General features: G+C 40.2%; 1 protein-coding gene across 1 annotated transcript in view; it reads left to right on the top strand.

The window, feature by feature from the left end:
* The window catches only part of WDR36 (WD repeat domain 36), a 66,563-nt gene extending 42,686 nt beyond the window's left edge, over nucleotides 1–23,877 (top strand). The window contains exons 19-23 of the mRNA XM_060235615.1: nucleotides 14,271–14,413; nucleotides 16,238–16,357; nucleotides 17,311–17,392; nucleotides 22,891–23,078; nucleotides 23,507–23,877. Coding sequence (XP_060091598.1) covers nucleotides 14,271–14,413; nucleotides 16,238–16,357; nucleotides 17,311–17,392; nucleotides 22,891–23,078; nucleotides 23,507–23,656 — 683 coding nt within the window. The 3' untranslated portion in view covers nucleotides 23,657–23,877. The remainder of the gene's footprint in view (nucleotides 1–14,270; nucleotides 14,414–16,237; nucleotides 16,358–17,310; nucleotides 17,393–22,890; nucleotides 23,079–23,506) is intronic.
* The last annotated feature ends 1,736 nt before the right edge of the window (nucleotides 23,878–25,613 follow it).

Below are 25,613 nucleotides of genomic sequence, written 5' to 3'. Positions count from 1 at the left end.
GGCTTTGTGGAAGCAACTAGTCATCTCCCTGACGTTCTAGCATCCACTCCGGCTTGACTTTGGTTTCTGGACTCCCTGACTTTGGCTTGTGACTTCTGGACTCCCTGACCTCGGCTTCTGGACCTCGGACCTGCGATACTTGTACAGTGATTCGGATTTGGCGCCTCGGACCCTCCTGCTTACTGGCTACAGACCTCTGACTGCCCCTGGACTTTGCCTGACCCGGCCCCAGCCGTGACAAAGAGAGAGTGAGAACACATGACTCCACCTTGTTAAAATTACAAGAAAAAAATGACAGTTCATGACTGCAAACTGATGGAAACTCAGATCTGTCTGAGAGGTGTACCTGAAGATGAATCAGACTTGAAAGAATACATAATAAAAATAATTGCAGAATTTTTGGAGGAAGATCCTAAAAGGGATAGAAATATGTATGGCTATATGTATAGAGTAAATTCACTCTATGTAAAAAAGAAGAATCTGCCAAAAGATGTGGTCATAAGATTTATGACAAAAGAAATGGTGGGAAAGATCATGAATAAAAAACTTTGAAAAGTCATTGACAGTGGGAGGCAGTAGAGTAAGAATTATGAAAGAACTGCCAAGACAAGTGTTAACTGACAGAAAGGCATATAAAAAATTGACAGAAAAACTACATGATAATGGAATGAGGTATAGATGGATAATACCTGAAGGTTTGAGCTTTGAACTTCAAGGGAAAAGGATTATAATCACAAATACATAGGAACTGCGTAGATTTTATGAAGAAAATAAAGAATTTGCACCATGATGGATTACAAATTGATATCTTGGAATGTAAATGGACTAAATTCACCACAAAAAGGAAATCAACGTTTCATTGGATAAAAAAAACAAAATTGTAATATAGTATGTTTGCAAGAAGTGCATATTAGACAAAAGTATTATAAATTTTTATGGAATAAACAATTGGGACTAGGATTTTTTACATTGGCGGAACAGAAAAAGAGAGGAGTAGTCTTTTATATTAAACAAGAATTAGACCTGAAATTGGTATTTAAAGATAAAGATGGAAGATATATAGCGGTAGAAATTACTTTGAATGCCAAAAAAACGTTGTTGGGACTTTATGCTCCAAATGATGCTGAAGACATTTTCTTTGAAAATATTACACAACAACTTGATGAAGTGACCTATGAGCAAATTTTATTGATGGGGACTTTAACGGAACAATTCAGAAAATGATAGATCTGGGAAATGATAAAGAAGGGAAATTGCCAAAGTCTATTTTTTTAATTGGTCAAACAGGAGAATTTGGAAGATATATGGAGGAGTTTAATCCTGAAGTACGGGACTGTACCTTTTTTTCAACTAGACATAGCTCTTTCTCTAGAATTGACATGTTGTGGGGTACTAAAGATTTGGGACTTATAACAAAGAACATTGAGATATTACCTAAAATAGGAGCTGATCATAACCCAATAATGTGGATTTTTTTTAATATGTATATTTTATTGTTATTATTGATTGTCCATTTCTCTTACACTCTTCCTCTCATTCCCTTTAACAAGTTTATCCCCATCCCACCTCCCTTAGTCTATATGTAGTCTTCTAGCCAGGGACAAAGAACTCGGAGCTTCCACTGAATGTCTGCTTTCTTTTCTTCTCTTGCCCACTTCAGGTAGATCAGCCACTTTTCCTTAATCCTTGTTCTTCTTTCCTCCCATGACCCTTCCTGAGTCATTATAGCGGCTATGTCTGACTGAACAAAATCAAAAAGATAATCGTGCCAAATTCTTTCCTTCCATTTACTTTTATCCTTCCATCCTACTGCCATTACTGCTTTGTCCGCTGTTATCATTACTTTTAATAAGTCTTGATTATTCTTCCCTATTATCCCATTCCCTAGTATACTCATCTTCATCAATTCAAAGTCTATTCTCAGTTCAACTTGAAAAAACTTCTTTATCATTCCCACTACCATTTCCCATAATCTATTAGCCTTGGGGCACTCCCACCACATGTGGGTGTACCATCCCTTCTCTTTCTTACAGTGCCAACATTTAGGGCTCAACCCAGGAAACATGTTCGCTAAGGTAGCCGGAGTTCTATACCATTTAGTAAGGAATTTCAATTCCATTTCCCTAACTTTGTAAATTTTAACTTTTTTTAAACCTTCCATTAACTTTTCTACTGTTTGTTTCGTTATTTGGCCTTCTGAACTCCATATCCGTTGAAGGTGACCTATTACTCCTTTGATGTCTGAAGTCATACTCCTATATAAAATGCTTACTATTCCTTTTTTTTTTGTTTTACCCATTAATTTATAAATCTTTTCCATAGGTTCCTCTTCATTTATATTACTTTTCTCCACTTTCTTTTTAACTTTAGTATACAACCCTACGGCTTTAAGCCAATGTTGAACCCCTACTGCTTCTTGCAAGTCTTGTAATGGTTTTAACTTATCCATTATTAACAAATCTTCTACCCTTCTGTATCCTTTAAGACTGAGTAATTCCCTCCACCTATAGTCCCTGTCTTCCTCCATTAACGTTTCTAATGGCATCCATCTAGATACCTGATTTAACCATTTTGGCTGCCACTTCTTCCACACCATTAACCCACTCTTCCTTGGTCCCTCATTTAAATTAAAGTCCCTCTTCTCCATATTTGTAAAGATACCATGTTTTCCTACTCCGTTATTAGCCTCATTCTCAAACCTTACCCATTTCTGATCATCTTCCCTCTCTATCTCTAACAATGCTTTAAGCTGACAAGCTTCATAGTAATTAGTTATATCTGGAACTCCCAATCCCAAGTCCGATTGATGATTGTATACTAGCTTTTTTGCAATTCTAGATTTCTTATTTCCAAATATCCATTCCCTTATTTTGGTATTCCAGTTACTCATTTTTTATTTATCAATCTCCAATGGTATCGTTTGAAATAAATATAATAACCTTGGCATCCAAAACATCGATACACTTCTAATTTTAGTAGTCAGACTCATATGTCTTACCCCCCACTGCTGCATATCCCGCGCTATCTTCTCCCATACTTTTTTATAATTACCCTTCACTATCCTATTAATATTTTTATATATTTCTATTCCTAAATATTTAAATTTCTTAACTCCCATCCCCATATTAGTTAACTTATTAATTTCTTTCCTTTCCTCCAAATTAACGTTGAAATACATTATTTCTGATTTTTCCATATTAATTCTTAAACCTGACGATGCGTCAAAATTATTCAATATAATTTTCGTTTCCCTAATAGCCTCTTTCGGGTTCGACATTATCATAATTATGTCATCTGCAAATAAGTTAATTTTCATTTCCTCCTTACCTATCCTACAACCTTCTATTCTACCTGCATTCCTAATCCTTTCTGCTAATTGTTCTATTGCCATTATAAATAAGGTTGGGGAAAGCAGGCACCCTGCCTTACCCCTCTCCCAATTGGGAATTGTTCCGTGTGTTCATTATTTACCCTTACTACTGCTGTACCCTCCCTATAAACCTCCTGTATAGCTTTTAAAAATAATGAACCTATCCCATACTTCATCATTGTGGACCACATGGGACAACGTATCAAATGCCTTATATACATCCAATTTAAGCAATCCCTATTGCCCAGAATGTCTATGATGAAGTACATTTAGTATATTCCTTATACGATGTGCTATACTCCTATTCTTCACGAATCCATATTGGTCCTCTTTTATTATACAAGGTAGTATATTTCGTAGTCTATTTGCCAATATTTTAGCAAATATTTTGTAATCCTGATTAAGTAAACTTATTGGTCTATATGAGCCAACCTCCCGAGGGTCTTTCTGAGGTTTTAATATTAATCCAATAATGTGGGTTACAAAACTGTCAAAAGTCAAGAAGATGGAGATTAAATGAAGATTTACTACAAAATAAAGAAATAGTGACATCTCTAGAAAATGAAACCAAAGCGTACTTCCAAGTAAATGACAGAGAGGATATAGAATTTCAGATGGCAGGGGATGCCTACAAGGCAATAATGAGAGGATTACTAATAACATTGAATAATAAAGACAAGAGAGCAAAAGATAAACAGATGTTGGACATTCAAAATGAAATTAAGAAAAAAGGTGAATTAAGGAAAAGGCCAGGAAAAAAGAAAATTGGAAAGGCTCCTGGACCAGATGGATTTACGGCAAAAAATTTTAAAACGTTTAAAGAAGAATTAATACCGAAACTTCAAAAATTAATGAATGTGATATGAATAAATAGGAGAATACCAAATACATGGAAGGAATCAGTAATTTCATTGATTCCAAAGGAAGATAGAGATGTCACTAATGTAAAGAACTATAGACCAATCTCATTATTAAACAATGATTATAAGATATACACAAGAATCTTAGCAGAATGGCTTAAACAATATCTAATAAATTTTATAAAGGAAGACGAAGCAGGTTTTCTCCCTAAAAGGCAAATAAGAGACAATATTAGAACTGTTGTAAATATTGTAGAATACTATGAAAGACATCCAGAGAAGGAAGTTGCATTATTCTTTGCGGACGCAGAGAAAGCTTTTGATAATTTGAATTGGGACTTTATGTTTGCAGTAATGGAGAAAATAAAGTTGGGGGAAAACTTTATAAGAATGATAAAAGCAATTTATACTGAACAACGTGCAAGGTTATATATAAATGCAGATCTTACAGAAGAAATGACAATCAGCAAAGGTACAAGGCAATATTGTCCACTTTCACCATTGTTGTTTATAATGACTCTTGAAATCTTATTGATGCAAATACAAGATGATGAAGAAATTGACGGAATGAGAATTAAAGGATTTTCCTATAAATATAGAGCATTTGTAGATGATATAATGTTTGTAAATGAAAATCCTACACAAGTAACACCTTTGTTGTTAGCCAAAATACAAGACTTTGGAGAATTGGCAGGACTTTATGTTAATAAAGAAAAAGTCAAAATTTTGTGTAAAAATATGCAAGTTAGTAAACAAAAGGAATTGCAGAGATTAACGGGATGTGAAGTTATCCCTAAAGTAAAATATTTGGGCGTGGAAATAACAATGAAGAATATTGATTTGTTTGAAAACAACTATGAAAAGTTATGGCATAAAATGGACAAAGATATGAGCGGACAAGCTTAATTTGTCACTGCTTGGTAGAATAGCTGCAGTTAAGATGAACATTTTGCCGAGAATAATGTATTTGTTTCAAACTATTTCGATTGTGAAAGAAAGTAAACAATTTAATAAATGGCAAAGATTTCAGAATTTGTATGGGCCGGGGAAAAACCAAGGATTAAAATGAAAGTTTTAACAGATGCTAAAGAAAGAGGAGGATTTCAATTACCAGATTTAAGATTATATCATGAAGCAGTTTGTCTAGTGTGGATAAAAGATTGGGTGATGCTGTTGAATAAAAAACTTTTAGCATTGGAAGGTAATGGAAATAAATTTGGCTGGCACGCTTATATGTACTATGGAAAGAAAAAGTCGGATGGTTTTTTTCCCACCATTATATAAGAAGTAATCTACTAAATATTTGGATGAAATACAAGAAATACGGCGATGAGAGAAAACCACTATGGATAGTGCCAGCAGAAGTAATAAGAATAACAGCTGAGACAGGAGAGGGAAAAGGGATGTCATATAATCAATTATTAAAAATACAAAGCGGTAAAATAGAATTGAAAACTGCTGAAGAGTTGAATAATAAGTACGATTGGTTTCAAATGCAGCAAATAAAAAGTTTGGTGGAAAGTGATGTTAAAACTGAAGGAATAAGACGAGAACAAATGGAAAAAGTTCTGCTTGGAGATAATAAAAAATTAATTTCAAAAATCTATAAGTTACTTTTAAAATGGTCTACGGAAGATGAAGTAGTGAAATCTCAAATGATTAAGTGGGCAAATAATGTAAATAAAGAAATACAGATGGACACATGGGAATATTTATGGAAGAACTCTATGAAACTCTCAACATGTCAGAGTATTAAAGAAAACTGTTTTAAGATGATGTACAGATGGTATATGACTCCTAAAAAGTTGGCAAAGATGAACAATAAGATGCCAGATAGATGTCGGAAATGTAAAAAACATGAAGGTTCTTTCTACCATATGTGGTGGACTTGTGAAAGAGCGAAAAAGTACTGGCAGATGATTCAACAAGAGATTTCTAAGATCTTGGGATATGAATTTAACAAAGTTGCAGAGACTTTTCTGTTAGGATTACAAATGGAAAAATTTCCAAAAGAAGATAGAACTTTAATTTGGTACTTGCTCTCAGCTGCTAGGACATTGTATGCGCAGTTGTGGAAGCAAGAAAAAATACCAGAGAAATGGGATTGGATTGTAAAAGTTATGACATGGAGTGAAATGGACAAGTTAACAAGGACCTTAAGAGACTATGATTTAGAAGTATTTAAGATGCAGTGGAAAAAGTTCAGAAGATACGTAGAAAGAGTGGAAAATAAAAGGACATTGGACAATTTTTGATAATGACTAAGTACAAGAGGGAGGAGGATATTAATTTTGGTTCTTATTAATTAAGGGTACCTTTAATATTAAGTTTTTGAGTATATAACACCGGCGGGGGTCAAGTAACAGGGGGAGGGGTGGGTAGAAAGTAATATATGGAATAGATTAAAAAAAGTAATTATTAATGAAGTAAGAAATTGAAATTTATTACCATATGTTACTAATAAAATTGTTTGAAACGCAAGGAAATTCCAGATGGCAGAGATCACCTCCCCTTGAGGTGTGTGTGTGGGAGGAATTATTGCATTCACTTGGGTGGCTGGGAAGACAGAAAGGCTGCGGGGTCACTCACCTAGAGGCCTTTAGTGGTACCTTTCCAGGTTGGTGGGAAATTCCTAAAGTCTCACTATAGCAGGGGTGTCAAACATGCATCCCAGGAGCCAAATCAGGCCCCTGGAGGGCTTCTATCAGGCCCCTGAGCAACTGGCTGTCATCTGCTTCCTGCTGCATCACAGCGTGCTTTGCCAAGCTTGCTCAATCGCACAGGAGCTACAGAGCAAAGCCTCTATTTTCTCCATTGGCTGAGGATCCTCCCTTGGGGAGGAAGGGAGGAGAGATAGCTTGCTTTACCAGGCTCTCTCAATCACACAGCAGAGCTACTGAGCCAAGCCTCTCTTCTGTTGGCTGAGGCTCTTCCCCCTCCTGGTCCCCTGAAGAAGGAAGGAAAGTGTGAGAGCTTCCTTTGCCCAGTTCCCTGGTTTGCATGGGAGAGATACAAAGAAAGCACCTTTAAGACCAATGAGTGCCAATGTTTTAAGCATGTTTTATTTTAGGTTTCTTTTAATCTTTAATTCTCTTCATGGGCTTTGTAAAGATTATATCTCTGCTACCTGGCATTACATTTTATGATACACATGGTCCGGCCCAACAAGGTCCCATTTATGTCAGATCTGACCCTCATAACAAATGAGTTCAACGCCCCTGCCCTATAGGCCTCTGAGGGAGGCCTTTCCTCCCAGGGAACCACTGTTGCCAGTCTCCAGGTGAGGGCTGTAGAAGCTGACTGGGTGATTTCAAACCAGTCACAGACTTTTAGCCTAACCTGCCTCATGGGGCTGTTGTTCGGATCAAAGGGGGCAGAGGAGAATGATGAAAGCTGATGTTATGGCTGAGGACTCCTCCCTATTAAACAGTATGTCAGAGAGAGACTGTTGGTCTGAAAGGTCTCACTTCATGCCTCTGAGGCAGAACTTGTTACTATGGCTGCCAGTTCCAGTTTGGTGAGAAATTCCTGGAGATTTTGTGGTGGAGTTTGAGGAGGGCGTAGGAATTAGGGCTTCAGAGTGGGGTCTACTGGACCCAGGTCCTTGCTGTGGAAGCTGACTGAGGAATTTCAGACCAGTCACAGACTTCCAGCCTAACCTGCTCACAGGGTTGTTGTTCAGATCACATGGGGGAGAGGAGAATGATGTAAACTGCTTTGGTTCCCCTCCCCCCATTATGAAGAAAGACTGTAATTTTCCTGGGCAGAGGGAAGGGGAAAGGCTGAAGTCAGAGAGGCAGATAAAGGGAAGGAGATAGGATTGCCAACTCCAAGTTAGGAAATTCCTGGAGATTTAAGGGGTAGGGTCTGGGGAGGGTGGGGTTTGAGGGGTGGGACCTCAGAGAGGTGCATTGCCGTAGACTGCAAACCAACAATTTCCTCCTGGGAACTGTTGTCAGTCTCCAGGTGAAGTCTGGAGATCACTCAGAATTACAACTGCCATCCAGATGCCAGAGATCAGCTGCCCTTGAAGTGTGTGTGGGGGAATTAATGCCTTCACTTGGGTGGGTGGGAAGACAGCAAGCTGGGGTCCCAGTCGCCCAGAGGCCTTTAGTGGTACCTTTCCAGGTTAGTGGGAAATTCCTAAAGTATCACTTCAGGCCTCTGAGAGAGAGGCCTTTCCTCCTGGGGAGCCATTGTTGCCAATCTCCAGGTGAGGACTAAAGATCACTCAGAGTTACAACTGCTCTCCAGATGGCAGAGATCAGGTTCCCTTGAGGTGTGTGGTGGGGGGGAGTGAACGCCTTCACTTGGGTGGGTAGAAAGATAGCAAGGCTGGGGAGGCACTTACCCGTAGAAAAGTAACAGATAACTCTTCATCTCTTTGAGATGAGTCCCGAACCAGAGACATTTCATCTCCTGTCTGCTTTCCCCCATGATTTAGTTTAAAAATTGCTCTGCCATCTTTTTGATTTTAAGTGCCAACAGCTTGGTTCCATCTGGGGACAAGTGGAGACCATTTCTTTTGTACAGCTCCCGCTTGTTCCAGAAAGCATCCCAGTGCCTAACAAATTTAAACCCTTCCTTCCTACACCATTGTCTCATCCACACATTGAGACTTCTAATTTGTGCCTGTCTCTCTAGCCCTGTACGTGGAACAGGTAGCACTTCTGAGAAGGCTACCTTGGAGGTCCTGGCCTTAAGTCCCCCGCCTAGCAGCCTAAATTTTTCCTCCAGGACCTCACGACTGCATTTCCCCACATCATTGGTGCCAACATGCACCACAACCACTGGCTCCTCCCCAGCACTGTCTATCAGCCTATCTACAACATGCGTAATGTCCGCTACCTTCGCACCAGGCAGGCAAGTCACCATACGGTCAGTACATGGTTTTGCCACCCAGCTGTCTACTTGCCTAAGGATCGAATCACCAACTACCAAGACCCCCCCTCTCTCCCTGCCTAGGGATGGTTCCTCGGCGCGAAAGGTTACCCGCTCACCAACTGAAGAAGAGGTCCCTTCTGAGGGCACATTCCCCTTATCCTCAGCATGGTGCCCTGTTCCCTCTCGACCCTCATGCTCCCTGGCAGCAACGGGGCTGCCATGTTCAGAGTGGGGCTCATCTAATATGTCCCTGAGAGTCTTCTCCGAGTGCTTCTCCAGGTCAGTCACCTCGGCCTCAAGGGTACGAACTCATTCCCTGAGTACCAGGAGCTCCTTGCATCGAGCACACACTCAAGACTTCTGTCTTGTGGGCAGATAGTCATACATGTGACACTCAGTGCAAAACACTGGAAAGCCCCCACCCTCTTGCTGGCATTCTACCTTCATGATAGTTTTTTTTTTTTAAATATACAGTCCTCTTTTAATCCTGTTTGTTTATTTGGCTCTCCTTCTGGAGAGTCTACTTACCTTATTGGGAACACAAGGACAATAGGGATCTGGGTTCCTGGTCCTTACACAGCCCCCACGCTAAGAGTCACAGGCCAAGAGCCCTTTAGCTTTCGCCCTTCAGCTTATGCCAAAAGCTCGCGCCTCTGGCAAGGTGCAGCTTAATAATGCAAAGAGGGTAGGGCCTTAGTCTGCCCCAGGAACACAGCCACTCCTAATCAGTCAGCAACAATCACCTTCAGCCCACTCAAACCAAACAAACAGCAGTTTCCCAGCAACCACAAACTCAAAAATTTCAGCAATCACACAGTCATACAAACCCAGAAATTCTCAGCAACTCCCCCAGCTGTTAGCCATACCTCACCCTTATAGCACTTCTTATCTACTCTCTCAGAGATCTCTTACATTCCACATTCCGATGCAGTATTGTTCTTTGCAGCATCGGACCGTTCTTTTACCATCAGACACATCCACAGCTGAGCGTCCTTTTGGCTTTGGCCCAGCCACTTAACTCACTTCTGTGGTTACTTGAACTCTCTTCCCCAGTAGCATATTGGGCACCTTCTGATCTGAGGGTTTGATTAGGTTTGTGTAAATTCAAAGACTTTCATACTCCTACACCAGCCAATATAATGGAAGAGGTTATGGTAACTCTTTTATCAGTGCAGTGATAGGCCATAGTTATCATTGTTTTTCATGTAACTGATAGTTTTAGAATGTCTGTTAGCTTATACTGCAATGGGTGTTACAAGTACAGATACTGAACATTGTTTGACCCTACTTCATTATGGTATCAATCCTCATTCACTGAGTTTGGACTGATAATTTAAGATGCACTGCAATGAAACTCGTTGAAAATCCCCAGTAAAATCTGATTACTGATTCAGTAAAACTTATCCAAAGCCAGGCAAGAATGCAAAGAGGGTGGGGCCAGGCTGCACTTTCAAAAAATAAGATTACACATGAGCAGAATTCTGGTGGAAAGGAGTTGGGGAATAGCTGGTGAGAACATCTGCCTGCATGTTATTTTTGTTTGGGAACATGGTACAGTCAAGATGGGGTATGCACAGTTAAACTACAGATTGTGGGGGAGATGGCATTACCAAAGCCATTTAGAGTTGGGGACTTGATAGGTTAATGACAAGTCCTTGAACTATGCCCAACAAATAATGGAAGAGCTAGGACCCACACTGAAAGTCTAATGACCTGCCCTATCAGAGGCATACAGCACAATTGTTATATTGGGGGGGGGGGAGAAGATAATTGGCAGTGGAGGAATGTAAAGAAAGCAAGTTTTTCTCCCACTTATAATTCAAGAATTTAGGATCACCCAACTGATCAGTGGCAGATCAAGACAGATGAAGGCAAGTACTTAAATATATATATATTTAAAGAAATTTGCTGCCTCAAGATGACTACTAACTTGTTTATTTAGTTATTTATTAAATTTAGGTCCCACTCCATTGATGCAGTATTCTTGCAGAAAAGGCCACAGCAATAAAAAAATGTGACAATTAATCCATAGTGCATAGGTTTATCAGCAGCTGTTAGCCATGACAGCTAAAATAAAACCTCCAGTGTTCTATGGCACTATGCCATTGAATACCCCTTTGATGGAGAGCAACAATGTGGGATTGCTGTTGCCTTTTCCTTAAGGCTGTTGTGAGGAAGAGCAGGATATTGCACTAGATTAATCTCTTGGTCTGATTTAGCAGGGCTGTTCTTATGTTTTTTGCCAGTAGTCAGTCATTAAGGTCAGCTTCTCATGGAACACTGTGCTAGCAATCTGGTGTCTGGAAGTCAAATGATGGCTGCCAAGTGCTGTATCATAGGGGGGAAAGCATCTGTCTTCACTTGCTAGAGTTGGTGGGATGTACTTTTCACCTCTGCCACAACTTACATTTCTGGGAACAGCTATAGGTCTAGGAGCATACTAAGACTCAGAATTCCGAGGAACCAGCTAACCTTGCTTTTCCCAGTCAGAGTCAAGGGCATTGCTAATTGGTGTCTCTGAGTCTCGGGTTGGTTCAAATTGGGTCTTTTACATTGTTTTTATACAGGAAGAAATGTAGACATTGTAACACAGAACCACTGTTATATTGTAGATAAGAAAAAGGCACTCCCATCTAGTAATTTTTTTCAACACATGGAGTACACGGAAGATCTTGCAGTAATATCGATGACTAAGATGTAGTGCTAGCAGTCTTTGTTTGCATATCCTGATGATGTGTTTCTGAAAGTATAATTTATGCAATGATTAGAAATGACATGTAACAAAATTGGAAGCAGTCCAGATTTCATGTTATCAAAAGAATGCACAGGCTTCTCTAGAAGCAGAACCTGTACTAGATTCACAGCAATATGGATACAAAGTTCAGACTAACTGTTAGAGGGAATGTGTGCTTGCTATTTTCCTTCCAGCATCAAGCAGGAGAATAATGTTGGTTCTGGACATTACCATAGTACTGTGTTACTAAAAAATGCTAAGAAGAGGCACCTTGGATTTATTGTCTGTGGTCTGTGAAGTATGGGAGCTCACATATCTCAACCATAGTCATGTTTTACTTTTAGATATTTGAAACAGCTCTGGCAGTTAACATACCAACCATTGCCGCCCTACATATAAACCTTAGTTGTTACAAATCTGTTCTAGATGTGCTATTTTTATAGTTTTTAATTCTGATTTATTTAAGAAATCTTGTTCATTGTAAGTGACGAGCCCAGAGGTTGTTCTGTTGGCTAGATCAAATTTTACTGGAAAGGAGTGGAGAGATGTCTCATCTACGTATCCTGGCACATGCACACATACAAATTCACATGCCTTATACAGAGCAGCAGTCTTTAGAGCTGTTTCAGGTAGTAGTTCGAAACTGTATAGGACTTTCTCCTGCTGAATAAGCAGCCAGCAGCAGGGCTTTCGGCACTACCAGTGCCTGGATATGGTAGTCCAGTGGTTAAGGGGGAGGAGGCTGAAGTTGAATCCACCCAAGATGGAGGTCATGTGGCTGGGAAAGACTGGAATGCTAGCTGAAGGGTTGCTTCTGAGACTCAATGGTATCCAGTTAACTCCTGCGGACTTTGTAAAGAGCCTCTGGGTGTGGTTGGGTTCTGCGCTATCACTTGATTGGCAAGTGTGCATGTTACCACAGTGTTTTTCTGCCTTTGCCAGGCCCGCCATCTGGCTCCTTATTTGTCTGGGTCAGACTTTACCACATTGATCCATGCAACTGCCACCTCCAGCTTGGACTACTGCATTTTGCTCCACAAGGGCTACCCTTGAAAACACTTTGAAACTTGCAGGTGGTCCAGAATGCAGTTGCCAGGTTGCTGACTGGAACAACATGGTCAATTCATATTATGTCAATTCTGTGGCGGCTGCACTGGCTGCCAGTTAGTTGCTAGATCTAATTCAAGGTATTAGTGTTAACCTTTAAACCCCTTAACAGTCTGGGATCCTTATTCCTATAGGATCATCACTCCCTGTTACAAACCCCCATACTCCCTTCAGTCATCGTCTAGGGGCCTCTTGCATGTGCCTGACCCTAGGATGGCCTGGTTAGCTGTCACCAGGCAGAGGGCCTTCTCAGTGATGGTCCCTATCCTGTGGAATGCACTCTTGAATGACACCCAAGCCCTGCCAGACTTGCTTTGTTTCTGCAGGGTATGGAAAGCTAAATTATTTAGGATGACTTTTGGAGGGTAGGCTTTTGGACATGTTTGATCTGTTTTAATAGTGGTATGATGACAGCCATTAAAGTATTTTAATGTTAATGTTTTATATTTGTCATTTGTTTTTATGTTGTTTTTTACCTTACTGGTTTTAATGTTGTAAGTCACCATGAGACTCTTCAGGTGAAGCGTGACTAAAGGAAAGGAAAGGTCCCCTGTGCAAGCACCAGTCATTTCCGACTCTGGGGTGACGTTGCTTTCACAACGTTTTCATGGCATACTTTTTATAGGGTGGTATGCCATTGCCTTCCCCAGTCATCTACACTTTCCCCCCAGCAAGCTGGATACTCATTTTACCGACCTCGGAAGGATGGAAGGCTGAGTCAACCTTGAGCCGGCTACCTGAAAACCCAGCTTCCACCAGGGATTGAACTCAGGTCGTAAGCAGAGCTTAGGACTGCAGTACTGCAGCTTTAACACTCTGTGCCACAGAAGCATGACTAAAAAAAACCCTAATAAATAAATTTGGATAATAAATAAATTTAAATAATGATTGTTCCCTGGTCATATAAATGAGAGGAGGCTTAGTGAGAGGAAAAAATAGTGAGATAGGCAGGCATGTAGTCTTTCTAAGTAGGAAGCCTTTGGACAAGGAAAATTGGTCACTTGTAAGCCTCAGGTATGGACGTACTAGTATTTCTGTCTGCTGTAGTATGGACTGAACTGAGCATTCTCAGTCATTGTCTCTGGCTGCAGGCATGTTCTTCACAATGTGCCTTGGCTGAGGCTGTTTTACCCTCTGCATATCATTGTAGCTGAAATGTAGCTGTAAATAAATAATTACCTAAATGTTCTGGATAACTTCCTGGTTACTCAAGCATTACTGTCTTTGGAATATATCTACTGTCTTTGGAATATATCTTTCACAGTGTTGGCTTATTCCCTCCCCCCCCCCCCCCCCGGTCTGTTAAAATTCAAAGATGCAGATGTCACAGAAGAGGAAGAAACAAGTGATGAGATGATAGAATATGATTCTCCAGAGCAGCTGGGAGACACACTAGTGACCCTTTCTACATTGCCAGAATCTAGATGGAAGAACCTACTTAATCTTGATGTTATTAAGGTAACATACACCATACATTAAAAGACTTCTGATCAGGACCTGTTCTTGTTATGTGTGTTACTGGGTTGTTTTCTGGCAGAAATGGGAAAGAACAAGCCAAATATGTTTCCTGAAGAACTTCATTTTGAAGCAGGAACCTTCTTAAAGTTTTGTGCAACAATTGGACATTTAAGGAACTTTCCATTTATCTTCTTTCTGGATCTTTATTTGAATTTTCACAACTGGAGACCTGCAACAAACTATTGCAGGGTATCCCCATTATTATATTGTTAACAAAATTTCTGTTTTGACCTAAATCTGTGGGGCATGCTGTTTACCCTGTAGCTGGGGTGACTTCAGTTTTGTTGTTCCCAGTGGAACTAGCAAGTATTAGAACAGTTGTGTTCTCACTGGCTGCCTTGCTGTCTTCTAATTGCCAGATAGTGAGTGATAAAAAAAGTCAGTGATTAAAACTGTTAAAAACCCTGATTCTTCTTAGCCTTCTTGATTCTTCTGGCTTTCATAATTGATTCACTCATAAGTCTGGACTCCAGGTAGGGGCTGTTATCAGACAGTACTGGGTGGAAGCTGCATGCCTCATCTGAGCAGGAGGACAGTGAGGTTATTTTGTGGCTCCACAGAGAAGAGGCAAGAACTGGCATAATGTACAGTGGTCAAAGGTTAATGGAGGTCAAAGAGGTTGGTGTGCTAATGGCTTCTTGTGTGTTTGCACCGGCAGCAGTGCAGTGTTACATGGCAGCATTCTTTTTTGTGTGTTTCTTTTTTACCTAAAACTATTAATCTGTATACTTGTGAGGTTCCCCAGGTTTTACAGAAACCCTCCTGGTTTTAATGGGTGACACACACACCTTCCTATAACAGCAAATGTGCAGGGCCACACAGTTTGCCATTAAGGGGGATAATTGTCAAGCATGGTGAAATTCCATTGATAATTGATTGTTATAGGGTCCTGCCTAAACCTGGTCTGTGAAGTATCATGGAGGATCCTACTTTGTCAGCTTTGTTATTCTTTCTCTTCCCCCGTCCTGCTTTATGGCTCACAAGTAGAATTAGTGAGAACTGAAACTAACATGAGAAGAAGTAATCAGCACCTTCTCATACATTCCTGTAAGGGAGTACGGGACATCTGGGGGAAAGCAAGGATGGAGTCCTGATAACACTATGGGAACGTAGTCCTTTATGATAGTTTATGTGTGAGTGCTACCCCGCACCCTCCTCCCTTGGAATCCTTTTGAATAAGCCTTAAAAGTATTGTATCAATGTATTGGCAGCATTACTCTCAAGAACCTGTTACACAGAACATATTGGTATCTCAATAAACGTAGTCTTTGTATCAACTTCGACTCGTCATTGAACCCGCATGCTTGACAATAATATGAACATTTGAAGCTGCCTTATGCTGAATCAGACCTTTGGTCCATCAAAGTCAGTATTGTCTACTCAGACTGGCAGCAGCTCTCCAGGGTCTCAAGCTGAGGTTTTTCACACCTATTTGCCTGGACCCTTTTTTGGAGATGCCAGGGATTGAACCTGGGACCTTCTGCTTACCAAGCAGATGCTCTACCACTGAGCCACCGTCCCTCCCCTAATAGCAGTGGACTGCAATAACCTCTGGATTTCCTTTGGGGTTCTCAGGAATAAGAACTTTAACATCCTTTGATACGAACTCTTTCTAAACACAATTCATCTATGTTTCATGTTCAAATAGGGTGTGTTGTATTAAATTTTTCGATGCTGTCATAGTTGGAAAATTAAGAAAGCTTGTATTCTTAAAGTTACAGTCTTAATAAGAAAACTTGCTGGTGTAAAATCTCTCATTTACAGAAAAAGAATAAACCGAAAGAACCACCAAAAGTGCCAAAATCTGCACCATTCTTCATTCCCACTGTTCCTGGTCTCTTACCACAATATGCTTCTGTTGAACAAGAAAATGACAGGGAGCAGGTAAAAAAGGGACCTGTTTGTACTAAATATCTTCACAACACAGAACACTGTATTTCTCACTCAGCTGTTTCAGGGCCTTAGGAGTATGTCTGATGAAATATGCCCCCTCTTTTCCTCTGTAAGAGTAAATACCTAGATTAGTGGTGAACTGCATTGCCTGGTTTAGGCTTCTCCTTCATTTTAGAGAAGTTTCTTTCAGTTTTGGCTGCCATTACAACATATTTGAAACCTCTTAAAAGCCCCATTAGTGGGCATTACATGGATATTTTAGTTAACTACCTTGTATCCGACCTGGTTCTTCATACCAGTTGTCACATTCTCTGTAGACTATGTATCCATCCATTTTGTCATTGTGCACATAATCACAAATACACAACATACTCTAGCAGAGCCTAATAATATAAATAGGTGTATTTTGAACTGCTAGTCCACAGATAGGCAGGGTTCAAAGAAATCCTTATTTTCATTTTTTCCATTTGTTTTTGTTGATGGTGTGTACATGTGCACACATGTACATCTAACCCAGGGGTGGCCAAACTTGCTTAACATAAGAGCCACATAGAATAAACATCAGGAGCTTGAGAGCTGCCAGGACATGAATGTCGGATGTTTCTCTAAGCCAGGCAAAAGGGAAGTGGGGGCTTTAAGGGCCCCATGTGCCTCTTGAGCCGCAGTTGAGCCACCCCTGATCTAGTCTGAAACAAATCTAGGGAAGGGTAATAATCTTATAAATGGATGTGTTGCCTTGAAACTGTCACAGCTGTATCTTGCCATTTTTAATATAGTTGTTAATTGAAAAATCTCTAATTCAGTGAAAAAAATCTCAAAAAATGTGAACTACTTTATATTAATAAATTTCATCTGAATATATACTTCCTCATAAAAACATATTGACATATAAATATGAGCTTTTTCACATATTTCAAGTGGCAACTGTTTTTTATATATTCCAGTCAAAACTAGTTAAACTTGGAGCGTTGGCACAAAAATCTGAATTCCATGTGCAGCTTGAAGAAGCCCTAAGCAAGAGCAACTGTAAGTTACATGAAACAGCAAAAGAAGGAGGTGAATTCTGATGTTTTGGTATAAAGAACTGGCTGGAAAAGAGGCATGCACTTTCATCCTGAAGACTTAGATTCAAAATAAATTCCTTAAAAACCAAACTGACTTGAAGTAAAGTTTGAGATGAAGGATAATTTTTTCCAATTCGCTAGGAATGCCATTTCTGTAATACACTGTTTTATGCAGAGTCCTTGAGTTCAAGTAGAAATATATCACCCTGATAATCTTGTTGCCTTTGTGGTTGGACCATATTAATGAACAGCCAAACAACTGAAAATGCCTTTTAGTAGACTAGCCCACTAATGCCAATACAGATTTGTTACCTTTGAAAAAGAAAATCTCGTTGTATAGGTAGATACTATTTTATTTATTCAAAACATTTTGTACTAACACAATGTTCTTGGGAGCTAATATGATGTTATGGTTGGTATATCAGATTAGGTCAGGAGACCTGGGTTCAAATCCTTACGCAGTCATGAAGCTTGCAGAGTGACCTTGGATTGGTGTTTCTTGTTCAGTTTTGCCTAGCTCATATAGTTGTTGTGAATATAAAACAGAGGGGGGGCTATCATATATACTACCATTCTTTAGAAGAATAGGATAGAAATGTTATAAAGATGGCTTTTCATACAAATTGTACTAAAAATCAGCGAGACTATTATAAAACAAGGAAAGAACCACCACATTAAAACCAGCTCAACCTAGTCATGAGCAAACAGACAATGTAGTTATACAGCAAGAATGGGGAATGTTCTCAAACTAGGTATAGCAGCGCCCGCCTCACGGCCTCACTGGACCTCTTTATTTCAGTCTCTTCGGGGTATTTTACTTGTTTATTTGATGGGACCACAGCAGCTTTGTTTGTTCTTCCCACAAAGTATAGGCTCTTGAGAACTTTAACTTAAACCACAGATTTATTGTAACACAAAGTTCTTAACTTGGGGATATGGGAGATATTTACACAGGCTAATACGTTGTTCAGTTGTTTCAGGCTTCACATTAACTTTTTCTTCCTTTGAGTTTCTCAGTTACACAGTTCACAGTTTCCCTTTAACTCACTCTCCACCTCTAGCCAAGGTCTGGCCTCTTGGGATTGATGTGTCTAGTCTCACCCCTCGACTGGAGTCTCTCCTCTCAGCCCTCTTGGTGTCTCAGTCCCACATCCACTCCCTCAACCACCTCACTAGATCTTCAGAGTTGTCTCTAGGTGTCTGTGACCATTCCAGTCTTAACTGACTCACACACACAGCCCTCTTGGCCGGTTTTGTCGAGCTTGTAGTCTCTGGAAGACTTCCCCGTCTCTGCCTCAAGCTCCTTCACAGGATCAGCTGCCCTCTCAGCCCTTCTGGTAGGCTCGAACTGACCCTCTCAGTCTCTGTCAGGTCCCCACTGACTGACTTCTCTGACAGGCACCTTCTCTGTCAGAAGCCAACTTAACTGAACTCTGCCTCAGCAGTTTCTCTCCCTCAACTACTTCTTTTCTCCCTGAGAGCTCTGAGCACTCGGCCCCCACCCTCAGGTCACCTGACGCAGGCCCTGTGCGTCTTCAGTTTCTGGTTAACCCATTGCTTTCCGTCACATGCCCCTCCCCCTTTTGAGACATTGCGCAAGGCAAAAGGTCTCAGCCTTTTGCTGAGCAATGGGACATGGGCACACTTGCTTGGGTTACACTACGTTATAACTTTACAATTTTGTTATAACCCCAACTTCAAAATTATATACATTCTACATCAGTTATACAGTCTAATTTCTTCTATAACATTTCCATACATACAGACTTTTAAAGTTTTACATTCTTCTTGATAGTGCATCTGCTATCACATTTTGCTTCCCAGGGATATGCTGGATGTCAAAGTTGTAATCTTGGAGCTGTAAACTCCATCTTATCAGTTTGCTGTTCGTATCTTTTACGTGGTTCAACCATTTCAGGGGAGAATGATCTGTACACAGTGTAAACTTCCTTCCCCATAGGTATGGTTTCAATTTACCTATTGCCCACACAATCGCTAAACACTCTTTTTCAATTACTGAGAGGTGTTGCTCTCGGTCCAATAACTTTCTACTTAAATACAGAACTGGATGATACAGTCCTTCCTCTCCTTGCTGACTTAATGTTGCACCTACCCCAACATTAGATGCATCAGTAAAGAGGGTAAACTCCTTTGAAAACTCTGGAGTTCTCAACACCGGTTCAGTGGTTAGAACCACTTTCAGATGCTCATAAGATTTTTGACACTCTGCATTCCAGTTTACTGGATCAGGGTTCTTCTTCTTGGTGCACTCACATAGCGGTGCTACTATCGTGCTAAACTCAGGTATAAACCTCCTGTAGTATCCTACTACTCCCAAAAATGCTCGAATTTGTTTCTTGGTTTGGGGTCTGGGCCACTCGTGTATGGCTTGCACCTTTCCCCAATCTGCTTTGATCTTACCTCCTCCTAGCACATGCCCTAAATACTTAACCTCGGCCATGGCTAGTTGACACTTAGATGCTTTGATGGTGAGACCCGCATCTTTCACTCGTTGTAACACAATGGCCACATGCTGCAAATGTTCCTTCCATGTAGCACTGTAAATAGCAATATCGTCAATATATGCAAGAGCAAATTCTTTCAGTCCCACTAACATCTTATCAATTACTCTTTGGAATGTGGAGGGAGCATTCCTTAACCCAAATGGTAATACAGTAAACTCAAAGAGTCCCTCTTTGGTTACAAAAGCTGTTTTCTGCTGATCTTTAGGATCCATAGCCACCTGCCAATAACCTTTTGTCAAATCTAAGGTGGTAATAAAATTGGCAGCTCCAATTGTCTCGACCAACTCGTCTATGCGAGGCATTGGATACACATCCGGTACTGTGATCTTATTCAATCTTCTGTTGTCCACACAAAACCTCATGGTTTTCTCCGGTTTGGGTACTAGGACTACAGGTGAGGCCCACGGACTTTCTGATGGTACAATCAAACCCAATTTCAACATTTCTTCTACCTCCTGCTGTACAAATTTGGCATTCGGGCCAGTCACTCTATACGGTTGGAGTGCCAAAGGCCTCGAATCCCCTGTGTCAATCTTGTGACACGCTAGGTTTGTCTTACCTGGTACATCTGAAAAAATTGTTTTGTACCTTCCCAATGTTGTTTGTAATTGGCCTCTTTGTTCTCTATTAAGAGAAGGGGCGAACTGAACCTCATTAATGGTTTCTTCCTGGGATATTTTCCCCCAACCCGACAATTCAGTTCCCGCACTCACTCCCTTCTTAGCAATTAAAACCAAATTACCCCTGTCAAAATAAGGTTTTAACATGTTTACATGGAACACTTTACATTGTTCACCATCTTCACTGAAACTTGACTGAACTCTGCCTCAGCAGTTTCTCTCCCTCAACTCCTTCTTTTCTCCCTGAGAGCTCTGAGCACTCGGCCCCCACCCTCAGGTCACCTGACGCAGGCCCTGTGCGTCTTCAGTTTCTGGTTAACCCATTGCTTTCCGTCACACTAGGCAAAGGGTAAAACAGCAAAAAACAAAACAAAAAACACCTGGGGACAAATGCTTCTTCACAGCTGTGAGAGCATCTGTGTAGAGAGAGAATAACTGTGGGGGGAGGAATTTCCACCTGGTGCTTGACTCCAAAGGCTGAGCTCATAGGTAAATATTAGGAAGTGATTCTGTATAGCTTGTGTTCTAGTAAGTTTCTCTCTCATTGTATATACTCAGTACTTTTTCTTGAGACCAAAAATATAAAACCATTTTGAATGATTTTAAATAATTTAAATATGTAATTATGTTTTATATGTTTTATTGGTTTTTAATGTAAGTAATGTGATGTTGAGAGCCCCCCTGAGTCCGCTTGCGGAGAGGGCAGGATATAAGCTTAACATAATAAATAAATAAATGAGACTGCAAGAACTCTGTCTCCTAATGTAAAAATACCTCCATACTTGGAATTATGCAGCTTAACCAAATTAGCCACTTTTTAAAACAGTGCCAAGTACAAAATTTTATTTTGATTTTATTTGCATTATCTATAGTCAGCCCTTCTCACTTGGACTCAAGGTGGATTACACCGAGTGAGTCAATACAATCCACACAGTGGGGCGTTCAGTAAACAATGCAATAGTATTAGGGTTGTAGAATTAACCAAAAGTCTAAACATATGACTTACTCAAAGCATAAGTAGTAACATGGCATGTTAAATAATGCAAAAATTAAATACTAAGTTCCTACATTTAGCAAGATATATACAACTGTATAGACTTAGTAATCTGGCCAAATAAATCGTGAATCACTTTTACAGTGTAGCCCTATTGCATGCATAGAAAAAAGCCCTCTTGAATATTTCAGTTTTGCATAGTTTGCAGAAAGCCAGGAGAGTGGGAGACCATTCTGTAAGGTGGTAGCAATTGATGACTTTGCCCATGTGCAGGTTGGCACCCGCAGAAGGCCGTGCTTAGAACAGGAAAGTGGTTGTGGTGGAGCATAGGGAAAGAGGTGGTTTTGCAGATACAAGCATCCAAGGCCCTGAAAGGGCTTTGTATGTGATAGCCAGAACCTTAAACTGAGCCTTGTAATTGATAGGCAGCCATTAGAGTGACCTTTTGTGGTAAAAAACAGAAGAAAAATCCAAACAGCATTGAGAAAAAGCTGTAACTCCTGCAAAGCTAGATGGTCTTAATGTGCTTTGAATGGAGCAGTTCTTGATGATTGTTCAAAATATATTTCACAGTATGATGGCTTGGCTGCAGATAGATATGGACCAGGAATGGGCTGACTTTAGTCTTCAGAGACTGGGAAAACAGCAAGCTTGGATATTTTTATTTATTTGATTTTCCAGCTTTATAACCTGCTCTCAGTGAATGCTCCCAAAGGACTGATTATTAAAATTGATCCTACATATAAACAATAAAACAAGCAGTATCTTAAAATCTTAATGTAAAGCATGCAAGAACTCTCTCAGGAATATTAGATAAATATTTAAAATAGCATGGAGGAATGTGGTTTAACAGAGAAAAGTCAGTTTTATGATGTGTGCTGAGAGCCATTCTCCATAATACCCTGGTGATCTATCTGCACAGAGGTCATCAAGAGGAACAAGGAAGCTTTGATGAGCTCTGTGAGGATCCCTGTGTGGATGGATGTTGTATCCTCATACCGGAAAAGATGGTTCTCTGTAGAATATAAGCATAGAACCTATGATCCCAAGAAGAAATCTTCACAAGTGCCACTGGAGCTTTTTTGAAGTATTCCATTTACTGTCTCAATTCCCAGAGATTTGGGGAAGCAAGAATTTTCTACAAGAATTCAAGGAACAGCTGTTGGTGCTGTAGCCTTACTTTCATGTAATAGTTGCTTTAGATAGTGTGCAGATGCTTCAGTCTCATTTGAGTGCTATAAGGTAGGGCAGCTGTCCAGAACATTCTGGTATTTAATGCTCTGATTTATTGACTCTAATTGTATTCTTAATGCTCTGACAGATGCATCTTCACTTGGTATTCTGAAGAACATGGGACCAGCTAATATTGAGATAGAACTGAGAGGCTTGTCTCCTGATGGTGGTGGCTCCATAAAGGTGATGCAGAGCTTTCTAAGAATGATCGGAGCTATGCTGGACACAAGGTGTGACTTTGAACTGGCTCAGGCATATCTTGCTTTGTTTTTAAAGGTAAGTGTACATTTTGACATACTGCAGTGATATTGCCAATGAAATGCAGTGGCACTCATTTGTCTAGAGCAAGTCTCCACTTTGAATAACCATGACAGATATTTGGGAGGTGGAGAGGGAGAAGTATTTCTGAGCATTGATTTTTCTCTAGCAATAATTCCCCCCACCCCAATCCTGTCTTGTGCTACTGTTTGTTACTTCAGTTATCCATTAAGAGCAAGACTTGGTCTCATGGCACTACCTCTCAAGAGTTACAGAAAACAGAAGATTATTTCTAATCTGTATTTGTGAAACTTTTGCAGTATGTTAGAGGATATCTGTTAATATTTGAAGTATAGCAACAGTGGGACAGTAACACATTGACCCTAGTGGTTCTAAAATGTTTTTCTACACTGTCTCTAACTAATGAATGTTATGTTCCGTTTCAGTTGCACCTTAAAATCCTTTCTTCAGAGCCAGTTTTGCTGGCAGAATTATCCAGACTGTCACCCCAGCTTGAGGAACTGTGGATCCATTTACAGACTCTCTTCAACCAAAGCCTTTGCATTTTAAATTACTTGAAGACTGCTTTGTTATAATGTGCCTTTTGTTCTTAACGATCTATCTTTAGTTCCTTGTATAAAGCTTGTATCTTGTAATAATGGCTAGTATATATCTCAAGTTTTCAAAGGGCAGCCTGAACTGATAACTTCATTTTGTTCAAATCTGAATAAGAATGTGTGTTCAAAAAGGCGTGCACTTAAATGTCCACCAATCTAATCCTAATTTAAAATAAAATAATTCAGTATCCAAAAATAAATCCAGATTTCTTTTTTAAGAGTTACTTGTGTGGGAGCTTCATTTGGAGCCTCATACAGAAAAGGATGATTCTTTAAAAATTGTGAAAGATAATGGATAAGTATAAGGACACTTTTATCTGACAAACTTGTGCAGAATTCCCAGGAAAACTGTGCAGTCTTGTGGTTCGATGTACAACAGATGCAGACGAGCCTGAACTGGCACTGAGGTAATGATTATGTGTCCTGCTTTCCCAGGAGCAGATTAGAAGAAAATTGGTAGAAAAGAGAAATCACATGGCAACAACAGCCATTTCAACAGTATTCAGCAGCATATTTACCACCCCCTGCTCATGTCATTCCTGACTTCAGGCATTACCCCAACAGTGTCCATTTATAGATGGCGCTATGAGGATATTCTTGCCACTTTCTGTTGTAATCTTCATTCTAACAAAGGCACAGCTAGCATGTAGAGGAGACAGACGGAGCATCTGGCTAGCAAACATAAAGGTTAATCACTGTTTGTGCCTATTCCTTACTTTCCGCTGAGTGGTATCATAACTTCACAGCTGTAGGAACAGACTGGTGAGAACTATGCCTTTGTTTCAAGAGGCATGTCTTCAATACAACCTGTATAGCTTGGCTTTAAAGGATCATTATACGTAACTACTAGATTCAGGTCTAGTTACGCCTCAGAGACCAACAAGATTTTCAGGGTATGAACTTTTGGGAGTCAAAACACCATTCAGTGGAGCTTATATGGAGCTGCCGCTCATTGAAAATGGTACTGACTTAGCACACAAAAGTCTCCTGGTTCATTCCTGGACCACCATCTCCTAACTGCACTTACAGCAGTAGACGGAATGGTGTCAGCCCCCAGGAGCACCTGCCACACCTATGCTTTTTTCATCTGCTTAATTACCAATCTGTTACACACTGCCCCAGCACGCCATGTTATCCATCTCAACTCCAGACAGGCAAGCTACATTACTCAACTCATCAACAGTAATCCCAAGGACTGTAAGCTTGTGAGAGTAGCCTCCTTATGTACACTATTGAGTGCTGAGATGACCAGAGGCTAAAATAGATGTGAGTACTGTCTCTGGTGGTGTATATTGGCAACAAAGCACTAGCTTTTCATATTGAATATAATTGGTTATGGTGTCTGTTCTGTCTCCAGCATTCAACTTACTATCAGTGTCAAACCTAATAAGGGGAAGAGGCACAGCAGCTGTGTCAGTGGTTATGGCTAGCATTTCTTTTAACAAGAATAATTCAGAATCTTGTAAAAATGGCTAGTTTGGGATATATATGAATGAAAAAATGCTGGAACAGAAAGCCTCAATGTGGTAATACAGCTAGATTAGTTTTATTTCCGTTTAAACACAGAACCACTTCTTGCAGAAGAAAATCCTGATTCAGATTTCTGTGATAGTAGGTTTTGGATCTGTGAGCAATCTGTTGCTTCCCCCCTTCTCTCACTTTTTCAGTTTCATCCTTATTCTTCCTTTCATTTCTAGTTGAGCAAGAGAGAAAGACTACAGGCAGAACAGGTGAAGCAGTCCTCCTTTCCATCCCTTCATGGTGTGATCTCAACATCCATAACCTGCAGGTTACTCAGTTGCTCACCAGACAAAATTGGAAGCAGGTTTTGGAGGCCTGTAGTATTGGCACCCTGCTGAGTAACTGATTAATATTAAAATTGAAAGTGCCCTGACCGAATACAGGACAGGCTACTCTCTTCATGTCTACATTCTTT

Source organism: Heteronotia binoei, chromosome 4, assembly GCF_032191835.1.
Source record: "Heteronotia binoei isolate CCM8104 ecotype False Entrance Well chromosome 4, APGP_CSIRO_Hbin_v1, whole genome shotgun sequence".
NCBI lineage: Eukaryota > Metazoa > Chordata > Lepidosauria > Squamata > Gekkonidae > Heteronotia > Heteronotia binoei.
The sequence above is the reverse complement of the archived record's forward strand: the minus strand, read 5'-3'. Positions and strand labels throughout refer to the sequence as shown.